We start from the raw sequence: 19041 nt of genomic DNA on the forward strand, positions 1-19041 counted from the left end.
CCATATGAACAAAGGAAAGAAAAAAGTGAAGTGAGAAATCACTCAGGTAATTTCACCACACGCCACCTGTCGCAGGCACCACAGGGAAAAGTGCCTCCCTGTGTGGGAGGCCAGGAGACGAGGCAGAGAGGAGCTGTGAGCACCTGTGCAGCCGCCGCGCTGTGGGACAATGTGGGCAACACGCTCACGGCAGACAGTGGAGCAAAATGTGGAAGAGTAAAGCCCCCAGGAAAGGAGACACTGTGGTCACGAGCTGGTCCACGCTTTCAACAGGGGTTCTAAATAAATGCGGAGAAAAGGACAAAGGCAGCGATGGAGTGCTACATTAACCTCAACCAAAGAGTGTGTGTGTGTGTGTGTGTGTGTGTGTGTGTGCGCGCGCGCGCGTGCATGTGCACACGTGGGGGTGATGCAAGCGATCGGAAGTGTGGGGGCCAACAGCCCCTCCCAGATGGGACCCTACACGACGCAGGAAAGTGGCCCATATTCCCAGGCTGTGCGTGGCCCATCCGCCATCTTTCAAAAACCCCAAAGACTTTTTGTCTGAATCAGATTTTGACACAACCATTACTGTGTCTCAATAACTTTTCTCAAATAAAATCATGACTCTAATTTTTTGTAATGAAACTTTTCTTCTAAATGCTAACCTAATGGTAGAGCTCTCTTTGGAGTCTTTTGGACTCCAGTTGACTAAGTGGCTAACCAGGCATTCAAACGTCTAATTTGTGGCAACAACTGAGGGAAAAATTCAAACTTTGAAGTCATAGGTATTTACGAACAGAAAACCTACTTTGGTTTCTCGGATTCCTTTTTACTGTCTCTAATGCTTCTGGAAGCTTTATCCTTTTCAGAATCACTATCTGGCTCAGACCCACTGCTACTGGACCGCCCATGTTTTCTCCTGGTTTTCTTGTGGTGATGCTTCCTTTTCTTCTTTTTCTCTTTCTTCTTTTTTCTGCTTGTTTGTTTGGGCTTTTTGTTAGTGTCACTTTCATCCGAAGGCTCTGATTTCAGAGGGCTCCTGTTGGGGAAAATCAACATCAGAGTAATTTTCAAAAGAGAATTAGAAAGAAGACTATGTAAATAAGCAAATATGTAAAAGGGAACTCTGCAGTGCCTTCCTGGGTCACAACTCCCCTCAAGGACTTAAGAGTTGGACCTAAAACAACAGTAGGTGAAGAAATCCTAATTTCAACAGTTTCTAAACCTAGATGTGGGGCTCAAACTCATGAACCGCAAGATCATGACCTGAGCCGAAGCTGGACGCTCAACTGATGGAGCCACCCAGGTGCCCCACATCTATACATTTTTGAAGGAAAGTAATCTACCAGTCATTTTATCAAATACAGTATTTTTTTAAATAACATTATAAAAGGTTTATTTTCAGTCCTACATATTAAGGCAATATGTCCTTAATGATGAGGGAGGGTGGGGCAAGCTGAGGGCAAAATACGGGCTGGCACCCCGCCCCCCAACGTGGGATATGTGTGATGTGCCTGGGACACGCCTGGCTACCCAAGAACAGAGAAAGTGTTTAAGTGCTTGCCATGGTGATGTGGGACACTAAGGCAAATGAAAACTGAAATTCCCTTACTGCCTACAACCCATTGACAAGTCCTTGAAACAGGCAGGGTGACCTCCCTCTAGGAGCTCAGCTGCCTCCAGGATGACGCTTTGCTGGGGGCAAAAGACAACCTTGGCTTAACATTATCCCAACCTTGAGGATCCTGTAAGTCGACTTCCCTCATCCCACCTGCCCCGAGATATATGCTGGCAATCCTACTCCAAGCTTGTGCCCCACCCCCCATACATCTGAAGGGTCTCGTGACTGAGGTTTTATTAAGCGGTAGTAAGCGGCATTTCCCTAGCAACAGCCAGCCCCTCAAGGTCCTGGAAACCTTGCTTCCAACATTCCTTAGAGACTTACTCTATCCCTGACCCCCTCCCAACCCGAGGGTATATAATGAGCTCCCCATCAGGACCCCAGTGCAGCTCTTCCTGCCCATGGGTCCTGTCCCCATGCTTTAATAAAATCAGCTTTATGCACCAAAGATGTCTTCAAGAGTTCGTTCTTGGCTGTCAGCTCCAGACCACCCCACCATCACCCCAAAACTTCATCACTTAATGCCAAAGAAAAGACTTCATTCTGGTCCTTGCGTTTAAAAGCTCCAAGGAGGGGCGCCTGGGTGGCGCAGTCGGTTAAACATCCGACTTCAGCCAGGTCACGATCTCGCGGTCCGTGAGTTCGAGCCCCGCGTCTGGCTCTGGGCTAATGGCTCGGAGCCTGGAGCCTGTTTCTGATTCTGTGTCTCCCTCTCTCTCTGCCCCTCCCCCGTTCATGCTCTCTCTCTCTCTCTGTCCCAAAAATAAATAAAAATGTTAAAAAATAAAAAAATAAAAATAAATAAATAAATAAAAGCTCCAAGGAGCTCTTCTGCATTACTGAAACACCTACAAACAACTGCCTCATGCATCAACTCTTCTCAATTTCCAAAGGCTTCTTGTACTTTTAGAGTCCTGGCTTCCCAGGGTTCATCATCTTAATTAATGAGACCATCTAGTCCGTATTTGCAAGAGAACTCATTTCTCAATTCAATGATCTACAACAATGTCTTTCTTTTTTTTTTAATTTAAAACTTTTTTTAATGTTTATTTTTGAGGGGGAGAGAGAGAGAGAGAGAGAGAAGGAGCACGAGCAAACGGGGGAGGGGCAGAAAGAGAGAGAGAGAGAGAGAGACACAGAGAGAGACAGAGAGAGAATCCAAAGCAGGCTCCAGGCTCTGAGCTGTCAGCACAGAGTCCGATGCGGGACTCGAACCCACAAACTGTAAGATCATTACCTCAGCTGAAGTCGGACGCTTAACCGACTGAGCCACCCAGGCACCCCAACAACTTCTTTCAAAGCTTAGTCCAGATATGTGCCATTCTGCTTTCCCCAAAGTTTCCAGGAGATGTTATCCTACATTCTATCACACCAGCATCTTCTGTTTTTCCAAAACTGCTAAAAATGCAACTGAAGAGATATCTGAGTGACAATATTCTAAAGGTTACTAATGAGGTTAGTCAAGTTACTTAAAGAATCACAATGATGCCATTTCCCTTGGGGCTTAATTATTGGCAGTAACTGTGTCTCGCACTTGCCACTGTAACGCAGGGGGAAAAATAGAAAGAATTTAGGAATGAGGTAAGGAAAAACAGTCAAAGATCACCTCATTGCTTGAAGTGAAAAGAGTTCTAATTCGCTCTTTTATCACAGGGTTTACGGAGAAGCATTATTCAAACTAAGCTACAGACTACACACTGACAAAAACTGAAAATCCATCTTTCATAAAAACCTACCTTGTCAGAAGTGACCCTTCAGAAACCAGGGCTGTGGCCCCTTCAGTTTGTTGGCTCAGAGAGGTTATGGCTCCAGCACAAAAGCTTGGGTTGCTCAGCCAGTCTAATTCTGCACAGGCGAAAGAAAAAAGATCAATGAAGTGAGCTCGATGGGATTTCTAGAGCAGGCAATCCATCTTACCAGCTGACGTCCTAATTCACAGCCAGTGTCAGCCACACGTCGTGAACAGTCCTCAGAAGCCGAAGGGAATCCATGAAATTTTTATTTCCTGGGGCATGGGGCTTTAACACACTCTAAAATATTTAAGACTGAAATCCTCTTGTGATAGCAGGCTGTGGCTTAAGCAAAAGCCACATAACAAGCGTGGCTTAAAAAGCAACAAGGCTTTATGGATTCCATCCACACTTCAATGAGCAGGAACGCTTCCAAAGCACTGGGTTTTAATGACCTCGCATTTGATTCAGACAATTCCAAAAAGTTTAAAAATCAAAGCATGCACAAAAGCCTGCCATGCTTGATACTGTTACAGGAGATTAAGATATTTTTCTTTAAAAAACATTCTGTTTTGGGGGCACCTGGGTGGCTCAGTCGGTTAAGCATCTGACTTCGGCTCAGGTCATGATCTCACTGCTCGTGGGTTCGAGCCCCGCATCGGGCTCTGTGCTGACAGCTGGGAGCCTGAAGCCTGCTTTGGATTCTGTGTCCCCCTCTCTCTCTGCCCCTTCCCTGCTCACACTCTCTCTGTCCCTCTCTCAAAAATAAACATTTAAAAAACAAAAACAAAACAAAAAAACAGTACTCCTCTTTGAAAATAAAAACACAAGCTGTCAACTTTTCCAATGCTAAAATTAAATAAAATGTTAACAATGATTATCTCTGGGGGTGGTGAGATTAAATGTCCAAAATTTTTCCTCCATTAATTTTGAAGTCCTCTGGAATGAACTATTTCTTAATTACTAATTTTCTAACCTTTTAGGAGCCTTAGCTGTGAAGGACAAAAAAAAAAACAAACCCTGGGGTGGTGGCAGCAAGGGGGCTCCTGGGGGGGGGGGGTATATTTTGTCCTGTTTTGTTCTAGGACGAGGCCAGAGCATGTTCATGAGCTCAGGAGAAAGAACCCGTGAGATGGCTAAGTGAGGAGATGCACTTCCTAACAGTCATACTGGGATATCATCTATATACCATAAGGGTCACCCATTTAAAATGTACAATGCAAGGGGCGCCTGGGTGGCTCGGTCAGTTAAGCGTCTGATTCTTGATTTCGGCTCAGGTCATGATCTCATGGTTCATGGATCCAAGCCCTGTGTCGGGCTCTGCGCTGACAGTGGGGAGCTTGCTTGGGGTTCTGTCTCTCTGCCCCTCCCCCAGCTCACATTCTCTCTCTCAAAATAAACATTCTTTTTAAATGTACAATTCAATGGTTTTTAGTATACAGTAAAATATTGGATTGCAAGTTACTTGTTCTGTGAGTGTTCCGCAAGACAAGCAAACATTTTTTTTTGAAATTTATTGTCAAATTGGTTTCCATACAACACCCAGTGCTCATCCCAAAAGGTGCCCTCCTCGATACCCATCACCTACCCTCCCCTCCCTCCCACCCCCCATCAGCCCTCAGTTTGTTCTGTTTTTAAGAGTCTCTTATGCTTTGGCTCTCTCCCACTCTAACCTTTTTTTTTTTTCCTTCCCCTCCCCCATGGGTTTCTGTTAACTTTCTCAGGATCCACATAAGAGTGAAACCATATGGTATCTGTCTTTCTCTGTATGACTTACTTCACTTAGCATAACACTCTCCAGTTCCATCCACGTTGCTACAAAGGGCCGTATTTCGTTCTCTCTCATTGCTACGTAGTACTCCATTGTGTATATAAACCACAATTTCTTTATCCATTCATCAGTTGATGGACATTTAGGCTCTTTCCACAATTTGGCTATTGTTGAGAGTGCTGCTATGAACATTGGGGTACAAGTGCCCCTCTGCATCAGCACTCCTGTATCCCTTGGGTAAATTCCTAGCAGTGCTACTGCTGGGTCATAGGGTAGGTCTATTTTTAATTTTCTGAGGAACCTCCACACCGTTTTCCAGAGTGGCTGCACCAATTTGCATTCCCACCAACAGTGCAAGAGGGTTCCCGTTTCTCCACATCCTCGCCAGCATCTATAGTCTCCTGATTTGTTCATTTTGGCCACTCTGGCATGAGGTGATATCTGAGTGTGGTTTTGATTTGTATTTCCCTGATGAGGAGCAACGTTGAGCATCTTTTCATGTGCCTGTTAGCCATCTGGATGTCTTCTTTAGAGAAGTGTCTGTTCATGGTTTCTGCCCATTTCTTCATTGGATTATCTGTTTCTCGGGTGTGGAGTTTGGTGAGCGCTTTATAGATTTTGGATACTAGCCCATTGTCCGATATGTCATTTGCAAATATCTTTTCCCATTCCGTTGGTTGCCTTTTAGTTTTGTTGGTTGTTTCCTACAAGCAAACATTTCTAGCAAATTTTAACCTGATAAACAAACAGTGTCTTGCAATACAAGTAGTACGTGATTCAGAATGTCACATGATCACAACTGAGCCAATGGTTCCTCTCTCTCTCTCTCTCTTCTCTCTCTCTCTCACTGAGGGATTGTGGGTGATCTCCCATGCTCGGTCTCAGGCCGTGGTGTCTGGAAGAAATCAGTGATTTTTCAGAACGCTGGAAGGTGCCCACGACTGGTACTAGTGTATTTTTTGTCACTTCAAAGCACCTATGGACAGTCCTCTGCTTTTCCATTCAAGAGTAAGGTTAGGAATGCTTAGTTTCATTCTAGGTCAGGCTCCTTGCAGATATAGACGCTTTCCTCTGCTGCCTTATTGCCAGTTACATTAAATACAGTATATGACAAGAGTTCATTAATACTGTAGTCAACTTCCGTGTGAGCGTATAAAATGGCCCCATGCAGAAAAAGATTCCACTGAGCCAACAGACAGCAGTGATTCCATTAGTGAGAGTGAATGTCGTCCTACACAATAATCCTCCTCTCTCGCCTCCCTCACACCAGCCACGAGGGTTTTCAAAGGTAAGTACAGGTTAATTTATTTTTCTTTATATGTTTTCTTTATTATTTTGTATTATATTATGGTACTGTATCATTTATGTGAATATTTTGGGGTTGTGGAATCATCTGAGTTTCCATGATTTCTCATGAAGAGATTCACTTTGCTACACAAGTGCTTTGGATTACAACCATGTTTCCGGAACAAATTATACTTGCAAACCAAGGTTTTACTATATTTAGAACTGTGCAGGGCACCTAGCTGGCTGAGTCGGTGGAGTGTGCAACTCTTTTTTAAAAAAAAAATTTTAGGGGCGCCTGGGTGGTGCAGTCGGTTAAGCGTCCGACTTCAGCCAGGTCACGATCTCGCAGTCCGTGAGTTCGAGCCCCGCGTCAGGCTCTGGGCTGATGGCTCGGAGCCTGGAGCCTGTTTCCGATTCTGTGTCTCCCTCTCTCTCTGCCCCTCCCCTGTTCATGCTCTGTCTCTCTCTGTCCCAAAAATAAATAAGCGTTGAAAAAAAAAAACAAAACATTAAAAAAAAATTTTAACATTTATTTATTATTGAGAGACAGAGGGAGACAGAGCATGAGCATGGGAGAGACAAAGAGAGGGGGAGACACAGAATCCGAAGCAGGCTCCAGGCTCTGAGCTGTCAGCACAGAGTCCAACGCGGGGCTCAAACTCACAAACCGTGAGATCATGACCTGAGCCGAAGTCAGACACTTAACTGACTGAGCCGCCCAGGTGCCCCTGGAGTGTGCAACTCTTAATCCCAGGGTCATGAATTCCAGCTCCGTGTTGGGCATAATAAGGTTTACTTAAAAATATATATATTTTAGGGGCGCCTGGGTGGCGCAGTCGGTTAAGCGTCCGACTTCAGCCAGGTCACGATCTCGCGGTCCATGAGTTCGAGCCCCGCGTCAGGCTCTGGGCTGATGGCTCAGAGCCTGGAGCCTGTTTCTGATTCTGTGTCTCCTTCTCTCTCTGCCCCTCCCCCGTTCATGCTCTGTCTCTCTCTGTCCCAAAAATAAATAAACGTTGAAAAAAAAATTTTTTTTTAAAAATATATATATTTTAAGTAAAAAATATCTGTTTTAGATTATATATATATATATGCTTGTGTGTGTATATATGTATATGCATATATATGTACGTAGATATAGATATGTATTATGTATATATGTAGGTACACACACACATATATATACATGTATATACACGTATATATATATGTGTGTATGTGTGTGTGTGTGTGTGTGTATATATATATATATATATATATAATTGTTCAATTATCACCATAATTTTAGAACATTTTCATCATCCCAAAAAGAAACCCCAGACCTACTGGCAGTCACCATCACTCATCTCTGGCTCTCCCACCCCCAGGCAACCACTAATCTGTCTCTACAAATTTGCCTGTTTGGGACAATATGATTTTTTTTTTTTTAATTTGAGACAAACAGAGGGGGAGAGGGAGGGAGAGAATCTTAAGCAGACTCCACACTCAGCACAGAGTCCAACACAGGGCTTGATCTCATGACTACGAGATCATGACCCAAGCTGAAATTAAGAGTCAGATGCTTAACTGACTGAGTCACCCAGGTGCCCCCAGGACATTTAATATGAGATCATACAGCATACAGTCTTTTGTAACTGGCTTCTTCTACTTTGCATAATGTTTTCAAGGTTCATCCATACTGTAGCATGTATTAGTAGCCATTCCTTTTTATTGCCAAATAATATTCCATTTTATGGGTAGATCACATTTTGTCCACTGATCAGCTAATGGACGCTTGGGTTATTTCCCTTTTTTGGTTATTATGGACAATGCAGCTATAAACATTCATGTACAAGTTTTTATATGGACATATGTTTTCATTTCTCTTGGCTAGACAGCCAGAATTGCCGGGTCATGTGGTAACTCATGCTTAGCATTTTAAGGAAATGCCAGACTGGTTTCCAAATTGGCTGCACCAGTTTACGTTCCCATTAACAACGTAGAAGGATTCTAATTTCTCCAAATCCTTGGCAACTTGTTACCGTCTGTGTTTTAGATTATAGTCATCCTAGTAGGTGTGATGTCTTTTCTCATTGTGCTGCTGGTTTCCATTTCTCTGGTGACTAATGATGTTAAGCATCTTTTCATGTGTTTACTGGCTAATATTTGAACAGAGATAGTCAAATACTTTGCCCATTTTTTAATCGGGTTGTCTTTTTAGTATTGGGTTGGAAGAGTGCTTTACATATTCTTTGTTCTAGTCCCTGATGGTTACTGCATCTTAGGAGGAAGGAACAGAATGTGTGCCCCGTGATGACAGGTACTTTGTTTTACTCAACTGCTGTATCCATGGGACCATGAGCAATGCCTCGCATAACATCAGGAGGCGTTTAATAAATATTTGTGGAAAACAGGGGAGACAGGGAGGGAGGGAGGAAAATTCCTAAGGAGGAAAGGGACATTAAAACAAAAGGGAAAGAGAAGGATTGTAACTCTTTAAGTGCCTACTGTAGGCTAAACACCAGGTAAAGCACTTTACATTCTTGTTATACCTTTTAAGCATCAAAACAATCTTCTTTGGGAGGTATTACAATCTATATTGTACAGAAGGAAACTAAAGCTCAAAGGAATTAGGTAATTTGTAAGGTCATACCCACTGAGGGCTACACAGCTGTTCGTGCAGTCTCTTTCCTACTGTTTCCTTTTCCTTCTGTGGTCTGGATCTGATCCCTGGCAAGAGGTATGTGAAAAGTTTCTGTAGCTCACTGAGATCATGATTATTGCCAAAACCACCGCATTGTGTCATGAACAAAGGAAAAGCAAGAAAAGACGGAACAAGCAATATGCAACGAGAGATGCTCTCAACATATATTTTACATACATATACATATTACATATTTTACATAAATATTTGAGATAGTGAGGACAGCGTGGAGGAAATGTAAAGAAACACAGAGGTCAAAACAACATAAAGTGTGTAACTCTCCAAAGTCCTTCAGAAGTCCTCCAAAAATAAGAAAAAGGGTTTTTAAGGAAACAATCAAGGCTTTGCCAAATGAGACCACTGTGGGAAAAAAAGTAATGTTTACAGAACTAAAACGCTTTGGGTTCTAACCCAAATCATAACTGACCTTCTCTGTGACCTTCATCTCAATCAAATGACCTTTCGTTGGGGCAAATAGTATTTCTACCTGACAAGTTACTGCTACTGCTTTTTTTTTTTTTTTTTTTTTTTGGTCCTGGTAACACATTAGCAGTGAACATGCATGGAATATTAGAAGTAATCATCACTGGATGTTATACATGCAGAAATTTTGGAGATAATCAGTTGAGGAATTTTAAAACTTTTTTTTAGCTAAAGAAAATGCCACTCAAACAAAATCTTCCCGAGAAGCCCAACCTGCAGAACAGCAAAAGCAGGGATGCTTCCTGGGGTTCAGAGGGAGGGGGCAGGTCTGAGAAGGCTCTCCAGAGCACAGCCCGGGCACCACTCCCTCATTTACAGAACAACACGGGAGGTCCGAAGAAGTCCAGTCCTCTGGCCAAGGGCACACACCCAAGCCTCGATCTGCACTCTGCCCAGTTCTCTCCACCATACACCGTGGCGATTTTCATTCTGTGATCTCATTACCTGCGGGGCCGTGTTACCACTTCATTCTAAGGTCCACAACTCAAATCCTTACAGGGACCAGGGGCGCCTGGGTGGCTCAGTTGGTTAAGCACCTGACTCCAGCTCGGGTCATGATCTCACAGTTCGAAGTTGGAGCCCCGCAACACGCTCTCTGCTGTCAGCACTGAGCCCATTTTGAATCCTCTAGTCCCCCTCTCTCTCTCTGCTCTTCCCGCCCCCCCCCCAAATAAACAAACATTAAAAGAAAAAAAAAAAAGGCTGTCTAAAGAAAATCTCTACAGAGACTGGATTAGTAATGATTCCTGTGATAGTACAGAGAATGAAAAAAAGAAAAAGACAAAAATATTTTGCCAAATAAGGAAATTGGTTTCCAACTCTTACATCCGAGTTTTCAGCTCCCACCCTCCTCCTATTCCTTCCTTTCCAAGCTAAGTGCAACATGAGGGCAGAGGTCATGACTACTCACTCCTGTATTCCCAACCCCTAGCACAGGGCCTTGGCACAAAGCAACTGGGATCAATAAATATTTGTTGAAAAAACAAAATGAGTGAGGATCTGAGCCATATCTTCCTATCTTTGTATCCCCAGCACCTAATATACTGAAGTGAAGCAATTTGAGATTGTCAAAAGCATGCCATTATCTAGGTATAAAGTACAACCATTTTAATTCTTCCAGTCTTCACTGCAAATGCAAATTGAATCATTAAAGAATAAAGTACTGAATACCCACTAAGTGGCCAGGCACAGTCCTAGGCTTTCGGGGTAGAGTGTGACTAAGGCTAGCCAGGTCTCTCTGCTCATATGGTATTTATACTTAATCATAACTTTACTGTTCACATAACACATGTGCATTGTGAAATTAAATTTTGGTTATATGGAATCCTGGAGAAAGTTATCTGAGATTAAACAATGCTTTATTAATCAGAATGCAGTCTTTTTCTATATTTACTTACATCCTCACAATTTACAAGTTCCTTTGACAGAAGTCAAATATGTATTTAGATAATTATATCAACAAATATTATGTATTTAGATAGTTACATCAACACCATGCAGGATGTAACATATTACGGACAGGTTGAGCAGGATACAACATGCTTGGGTTTAAATGGAGAAGCTGACTGGCTGACAAACCTTTTGTCCCTGCAGGCTAGTAAATAAGCATAGGTTGAACCTGCCTGGAAATGAGCACTCTGCTACACACACACACACACACACACACACACACACACACACTCCTAAGAAAGGAAGCATGGAAGCATCAGGCAAAAAACCACTTTAGGAGCTTTAGAGCCTGGCTGGCTCAGTCGGTAAAGCATCTGACTCTTGATTTCAGCTCAGGTCATGTTCTCACAGTTTGTGAGTTTGAGCCCCGTGTCCGGCTCTGCACTGACATCACAGAGCCTGCTTGGGATTCTCTCTCTCTCCCTCTCTGTGACTCTACCCTAATCAAATGCACGCACTCTCTCCCTCCAGATAAACAAACAAACAAACAAAAAAACCAAACTACTGCCGAACAAAACCCAGGCAGGTATCTAGAAGAACCACAGCATGTGTAATTTTACAGAAAATTATATAATGAATCATCAGTAAGTTGACATTCTTTTTATCACAAGTTTATTATATAATGCTATCTCTCCATCACTAGTGAAAATGCTTTAATTCAATTCCACTGGATACAGGGATGAAGAAATCACCACGAACAGATTTAAAAATTTTTTAACATTTTTTGAATCACAACTGGATGAAATATCCAAGTTCACCCCCTTCCCATTCTATTGTAATAAAATAGCACTGATTCACTGGTTTAAGTGAACTCAGGTGAGCACCACCCCTCCAGGAATCATTCAAAAAGGCATTTCTAAGGCTGAGTATAACAAACGAACATATATATTAGGGAAGGGGATTGTCCCTTTAGTAAGACTGAGTCAGGCTCTTCATTTTGATCGAAACCTTTATTTTCTGACAAGGAAACTGAGGGAGGAAACATTTGTTCAGAAAGCTCCAGCAAACATGGCTAAGCACTGAATTTAAGGTGATTACAGAGAACCTAACCAAAGTCAGCCCTTCTACAGAGTTAACCTACAATTTGAAGAGAACCAGGGATCCCAAAAGTAGTGTTTAAATTTTTTTTTTTTGCAACGTTTATTTATTTTGGGGACAGAGAGAGACAGAGCATGAATGGGGGAGGGGCAGAGAGGGAGACACAGAATCAGAAACAGGCGCCATCAGCCCAGAGCCTGACGCGGGGCTCGAACTCACGGACCGCGAGATCGTGACCTGGCTGAAGTCGGACGCTTAACCGACTGCGCCACCCAGGCGCCCCCCAAAAGTAGTGTTTAAACGACCCAACCCCCAACACTCTAATATCACAGTGTGACTCACAACACAAGTTTTTGAGTCAGAAGGACCTGTGTTCAAATACTGGCCTTACCGTTTACTGGTTGGGCAACTCTTAACAAAGTACTTAATCTCTAAGTCTCTCTTTCCTTTCATTCGGCATATTTTATTTTATTTTTATTTTTTATTTCTAGGAGCTAGGAACACAAAGCAAACAAGACAAACCCGACCTGACTCTCAGGGTACTGACACACTGGCAGTCACACACAACGTGACAAATGTCAAGATAGAGAAAATACACAGGGTACAAGGAGAGCACATGGTCCCAACCAGGTATGGGTCAGAGAAGGCTGCCTGGGAGAACAGCTCCGTCGAGACCTGAAGGATGAGGGTAATCTGCTAGGGAGAGTCTGGGCAGAGGACATGGCTGCTACAAAGGCCCGGAAGTGCAAACACAGGGCTCTGGGAAACAGCAAGCTATTGTGTCTGGACCCCTGGGGGGGAGAGCAAGTGGGGCAAAAGGAAGCTGGAGAGGTTAGGGGCCTTCAAAAGGTGTCAGAGTTTGGGCTTCTCCCAACAGCCACAGACAGACAGTAGACAGCTCCGAACAAGAGTGACAAAGTCAGAGCCAGGATTCTAAAGATCAGCAGCCAAGAGGAGTACTTAAGAGCACGTGTTTTGGGGGTGCCTGGGTGGCTCAAGCCATGATCTCACGGTTCATGAGTTTGAGCCCCGCATCGGGCTCGCTGCTGTCAGTGCAGAGCCCACTTCGGATCCTCTGTCCCCCCATCTCTCTGCCCCTGCCCCACTTCCGCTTTCTCTCTCAAAAATAAAAGAATAAATTAAGAAAAAAAGAGCACGGGTTTTGAAGCTAGACTGCCTGAGCTCAGATCCTGGTTCTGAGGCTTAAAAAAGGATGGCCATAAAGAAGGATGAGATCTTGCCATTTGGGACAACATAAATGGACCAAAAGGGCTATCATGCTAAGTGAAGTCAGAGAAACAAAAATACCACACAATTTCACTTCTATGTAAAATCTACAAGACAAATGAATAAACAAACAAAAAGCAGGGGCTCCTGTGTGGCTCAGTCAGTGGAGCGTCAGACTTTGGCTCAGGTCGTGATCTCACCATTTGTGAGTTCGAGCCCCACATCGGGCTCGCTACTGTCAGCACGGAGCTTGCTTTGGATCCTCTGTCTGCCTCTCTCTCTCTCTGCCCCTCCCCTGCTTGCACTCTCTCTAAACAAAACATTTTTTAAAAATTTAAAAAAAAAGAAAAAGAAAACAAACAAAAAGCAGAATCAAACTTCTAAATACAAAGATCTGATGTTGCCAAAGGGGGATGGGGTGATGGGAGGATGGGCAAAATGGGTGAAGGGGAGTGGGAGATACAGGCTTACAGTTATGGGATGAATAAATCACAGCAAGAAAAGGCACAGCATAGAGAATGTAGTCAATGGGATTGTAATAGTGTTGCACTGTGACAGATGGTGGCTACACTTGCAGTGAGCATAGCGTAAGGTATGGAGTTGTTGAATCACCATGTTGTACATCTGAAACTAAGGTAACATTGTGTGTCAACTGAAATCCAAATATAAAAGGAAGTCCGGTGCTTCTATGTACAAAAGAAGACCAGAAACAGTCTAAATGCCCTTAATAGAGGGTTGTTTGAATAAACCATGTGACATCACACGATGATGTTCTGTGCATCAGTCAAAAGAAATGAGGAAGATCTCATACTACGCTGTACGGTGATCTCTGGGATTCAAGCTAAAATGCAGACCAGTAGGCATTAAAGAAAGAGAAGGGAATATAGTCACTCATATTAAGGGAGAAAAAAAATGGAAGGATATCATTGACTAATTAAAATTCTAACTTGCAGAGTAAGGAAAGTAACAGGCTGGAGGAACAAAGATGGAAGCCTTTATTTCTCTGGATATACCTGGTTTACATTTTCAACCTCAGAACCATGTAAATGTTTCACAACACTATAAAACAGGATCGCTTCAAAAAGAAGAAAAAGCAATCCCTAAAAATTAAAAATATACCTAACTGTATAACAAACTGTTGATAACACCACAGAGAATCACTTCAAGTGATCTTAAAACACAGTAATTTGACCACACATCTGCTGCAGGATAGGTCCTAAGGACAAAAAGAATCACAAAGAAATACTAAACTATTTTTTAAGCTTATTTATCTTTTTTTTTTTTAATTTTTTTTCAACGTTTATTTATTTTTGGGACAGAGAGAGACAGAGCATGAACGGGGGAGGGGCAGAGAGAGAAGGAGACACAGAATCGGAAACAGGCTCCAGGCTCCGAGCCGTCAGCCCAGAGCCCGACGCGGGGCTCGAACTCACGGACCGTGAGATCGTGACCTGGCTGAAGTCGGCCGCTTAACCGACTGCGCCACCCAGGCGCCCCTTAAGCTTATTTATCTTGAGAGAGGGAGAGAGAGAGCATGACAGCATGCATGAGGAAGGGGTGAGAGAGACGGAGAGAGAAGGAGAAACCCAAGCAGGCTCTGCACCATCAGCACGGAGCTGACGTGGGGCTCAAACCCACGAACCAGGGATCATGACCTGAGCCAAAATCAAGAGGTGGACGCTTAACCTACTGAGCCATCCAGGCGCCCCAAACTATTTAGTATTAATCACAATACTAGTGTTATTTTTAACACATACATAATTGTATTGATGGCATTAGGAACTAAGATTTCCAGTGTAAGAAGAAATATAAATATTAAATTACAAATTTATATACAAATTACATATTATATAATAAAAAGAAATTAAGTAAAAATCTCACGATCTTCAATTTGGCCCGGAAATATCACTGTGAATTCATGATGTATTTTTCTCTTCCTGGTTTTGACCACTCAAAATGCCTAGAAATAATGGCAACCCAGTGCAACTAGCACTCCGAACATGGTTTCAACCTCCCCGAGCCATTTTCCACTAAAAGAAACAATGATTTGTAGAGAAACAGCTAGTTCCAGGCCATAATGGAACATATAAGTGATGAGCCCTGGGCATCCTTTCGACCAGAAAGCAAGAAAGCAATTAAAGACACCTGGGTCATGTCAAAAAAACACATACCAACTTAATTAGACTCCCATTAGCCACGGATGGGACAATGTGAGCAATAGAAAAAATAGCTGCAATGGATTGAAATACAAGTGTTAAAAATTCAATAGTTCGTAACGAAAGCAGGGAAAAAAAGAAACACCTAATTGGACACCTCTAAAAATTGTAAGGACCCCAACTCATTTTCTGAAAATTGGCAAACAGAACACATCAAGCATTGTCGTTCCTGCTTGAACTGTATTTCAGGGTATCCCAATAGTGTTGACAGGAAGTTTATAGAATAATTGTCACCTCGGTCAATAGCAAATACCCCAACGAAGTATTTTCAGTTAAAAAAATTATACCCGAATCTAATTAACTCTCTAGATCTAATTGCCAGCTCACAGGAAATACTGGGATAGAGAAGCATGCTAAAGGACACCAGGAGGATTTGGTGGGAAATGTCCACAGGACAGATGACTCAGTGTCCTCAACAAATAAATCACAAGGGAAAATGGAGGGGAAGGAGAAACTGTTTTATATTAAAAAGAGACTTAAGAGATATATCTACAAAATACACTGTTGTATCTTTTTTGGATCCTGACTTGAACCAACGTTAAAAGACCATTTGCAAGACAAGTCGGGAAATCTGAACAGACTAGAAATTAGATGACATTAAAGAATTACACTTAATTCCATTAAGTGATGCTTAGATTTTTTTTCATAAAAAGCTCTTTTACAAACATTATCCTGATGCTGAAGACCCCCAGAAGACATTCGATAAATATCTTAAGATAAATGACAAGAGCAACACTCCCCTTTAAACCTTCTATTTCACCTTCCCCCAGTAAAGGATAACCCCTTGGCAGTTACTGAAGTCACCACCCTTCCTCACCATCAGTCTCAATCACCTTTCCCAAGGCTCCTCTTCATGCCTCTGTATTTCCAAACTGGGCTGTTTGCAGTTTTCTGCATAGGTCCCATGATTTCCTTCCTGCATGTCTTTGAAGGCCCTGGAATGCCCTTCCACTATCTCCATTTGTTCAAATCCTACCTTCTTGAAGACCCCTCGCAAAAGTTAGCTCCTATATAAAGCCTTCTTTGAAATTCCCATGTTGCAATAGCTCACCTGTGCCACCTATAACATCTTACCTTTTCTGTTACTTTGTGAAATACCTATTATTGGTCTGTATACTCAGCAAACATTTATTGAATACCCTACCACGTTTTGGACCTGTGCTAGGGGCTAAGTATGCTATCCTGTATAGACACTGTCCCTGACCACATGGAGGTTAGGGTCTAGCGAAGGCTAGCCAAAAACTACACTAAGTATATAAGAAATGACTCACAATTACGAGAAGCATTACCAAAAAAGAGGCGTGTGAACTAGAAAGGATATAAAAAGAGGTGCCAGACACAATTGGACTCTGCCACGTGGGTGTACGATTTAGGATTAAATACTCTACATTACAATTCACTGTGCCTCATTTGTTAATAATGCAGATTTCCTGGGAATGCTTAAGGCTTAGAACGAATATGTAATACCATCACCTGGCACCCAGGAGACCCTCAATAAACAGTTCTGACTCCCAGCACCTGCGCCCTTGCGGAAAGAACTTGCTTTTTTTGATTAGGCTTTGGGCCCTAATCCCTAGCTCTGAGTCTGACAAAAGCTATGAACCCAATAAGCATTTCAGAAATCAGTAACACGGGAAAGGAAGAAAGATGTGGTAAGAACACCCAGCATCTACATCAGGTATCTCCTTGAAATGTAGAGTACTATTATCTACGTTTTATACATGAAGCAACTGAGGCTGAGCCCAAGAATGAGGTCCAAAAGCATGACAACATGCAAGTCCCAGCTCCAGGGCCTCTCCTGGGTCTCTTTTTCTCCATCCATTACTCCGCAACTCCAACCCAGAAGCCAGGACGAGGCCAGGAGCCCTTCCCAGAAGGCTTTGCAGCGCCGCTGAGAACTCTGGGATACAAAGGGATAAACAAATCCAAGGCAAGGACCGAGACCTAAGACCGAGAAACTCCTTTGTAATCTCGCCGGGTGACTTCTTCACCCCTTCTGTTTCCTTACCTTTCCTGGCGCTGCCGCTACCGGAAGTCTCACCAATGCCTGCAAAGGCCGGGAACAGCGCCATGACTGCAGGCCGCACCGCCGTCCCCCTCTCCAGAAATGGCGCCGGCGAGCGGACGGCGGTAGTGAGGCCTTCGCGGTTGCGGTGCACTCTGGGAAGTGTGGTTTTTCCCACTCGCACTCCCTGGGGCTTGACCCGGGGACCTGGCAGGGCGAGGAGGGGCGGGGCGGGGCGGGGCGGGGTGGGGCGGAGCCACATCGCCGTAATTGATACTGGAAGGCTTGTGTTAGAACCCGGAAGTGCAGAGACCGGATGTGGAATTGTTCAGAGCGGAAAGTAGTAGGAGCTGGGATTCCGGTTGACCCCTGAACTCGCACCGTCACTAAGTGGGTCAAATTAATCAAACTCTGAGGTTCAGTTTCCTCATCTGCAAGATGTTCGTTAGATTAAATGAGCCTTAATAAGGTGCTTGGTTGGCATTGTGACTGGCCCATGGAAAGCACTTGATGAAAGTTAGCTATTATGTGAGTTGTGACTGCAAATCCAACTTAAAGCCACGTGAGATATCCAGAATTCCGTTTACCATTTAAAATACCTTAGGGTGCCTGGGTGGCTCAGTGGGTTAAGCGTCCAACTTCGGCTCAGGTCATGATCTCCCAGTTTGTGAGTTCAAGCCCCACACTGGGCCCTGTGCTGACAGCTCAGAGCCTGGACCCTGCTTCGGATTCTGTGTGTCTCTCTCTCTCTGCCCCTCCCCTGCTTGCGTTCTCTCTCTCTCTCTCTCTCTCTCTCTCTCTCTCTCTCTCTCTCAAAAAATAAACATTAAAAAAAAATTTTTTTAATAAAAAAACACCTCAGGTTCTACCAAAACCTCTGGCTCTAAGTTATCTCAATTAGTTGGAGCAGCATCTGCCTCCTTAGCAGATGACTGCAGAGCGGGGATGCTGATGGTCCTCCCCAGTGCTCCATGTCTTTCTACTCCAGGAAAATAAGTTATATGGAAGGTTTAGGAAAATCAAACCTTAATAGTAATGTTTCTGTAATCAGAAGGAATCTGGGCATGTTAGATATTTTCGGTGCTACAAATGCATAGGAGAATTGGGCTTAAGAGAGCACCCTTGTAAGAACAATTTAAAGGGGCGCCTGGGTTGATTACTTGGTTGAACATCCGGGACTCTTGATTTTGGCACAGGTCATGATCCCAGAGTCCATGCTGAGCCTGGAGCCTACTTAAGATTCTCCCCCCCCCTTCTCTCTTTCTTCTTCTGCCTCTCTCCCCTGCTCGTTCTCTCTCTTTCAAAATAATTAATGAAAAAAATTAAAAAACAATGTAAATTGGGGGGGGCGGTATTTATTTGCTGAGAAAGAGAGAGAGAGAGGAAGCTGAGCAGGAGCAGGAAGAGGGAGAGAGAACGGATCCCGAGAAGGCTCTGCACTGCTCAAACTCACAAACTGTGAGATCACGACCTGAGCTGAAATCTGGAGTTGGATGCTTAACCAACTGAGCCACCCAGGCGCCCCTAAAAAAACACTTTAAAGTGTACA

The 19041-nt window shown here is 43.5% G+C and overlaps 1 protein-coding gene across 5 annotated transcripts in view; it reads right to left on the minus strand.

The window, feature by feature from the left end:
- The window catches only part of NRDE2 (NRDE-2, necessary for RNA interference, domain containing), a 51511-nt gene extending 33814 nt beyond the window's left edge, over positions 1-17697 (minus strand). For 2 of the 5 annotated variants that reach the window (XR_006293468.1, XM_043556828.1), the window contains exons 1-3: positions 17496-17695; positions 3340-3448; positions 791-1021 (exon numbers count right to left, since the gene is read on the minus strand). Coding sequence is in view for 3 of the 5 variants with exons in the window: in XM_043556828.1 (XP_043412763.1) it covers positions 791-1021; positions 3340-3448; positions 17496-17559 (404 nt within the window). In the remaining 2 variants the exon portion in view is untranslated. Of the gene's footprint in view, positions 1-790; positions 1022-3339; positions 3449-17495 lie in introns of all 5 variants that reach the window. The other 3 variants (XM_043556827.1, XM_043556829.1, XR_006293469.1) reach the window with 2 other exon arrangements.
- Positions 17698-19041: the final 1344 nt, after the last annotated feature.

This window comes from Prionailurus bengalensis, chromosome B3, assembly GCF_016509475.1.
Source record: "Prionailurus bengalensis isolate Pbe53 chromosome B3, Fcat_Pben_1.1_paternal_pri, whole genome shotgun sequence".
In the NCBI taxonomy this organism is placed as follows: Eukaryota; Metazoa; Chordata; class Mammalia; order Carnivora; family Felidae; genus Prionailurus; species Prionailurus bengalensis.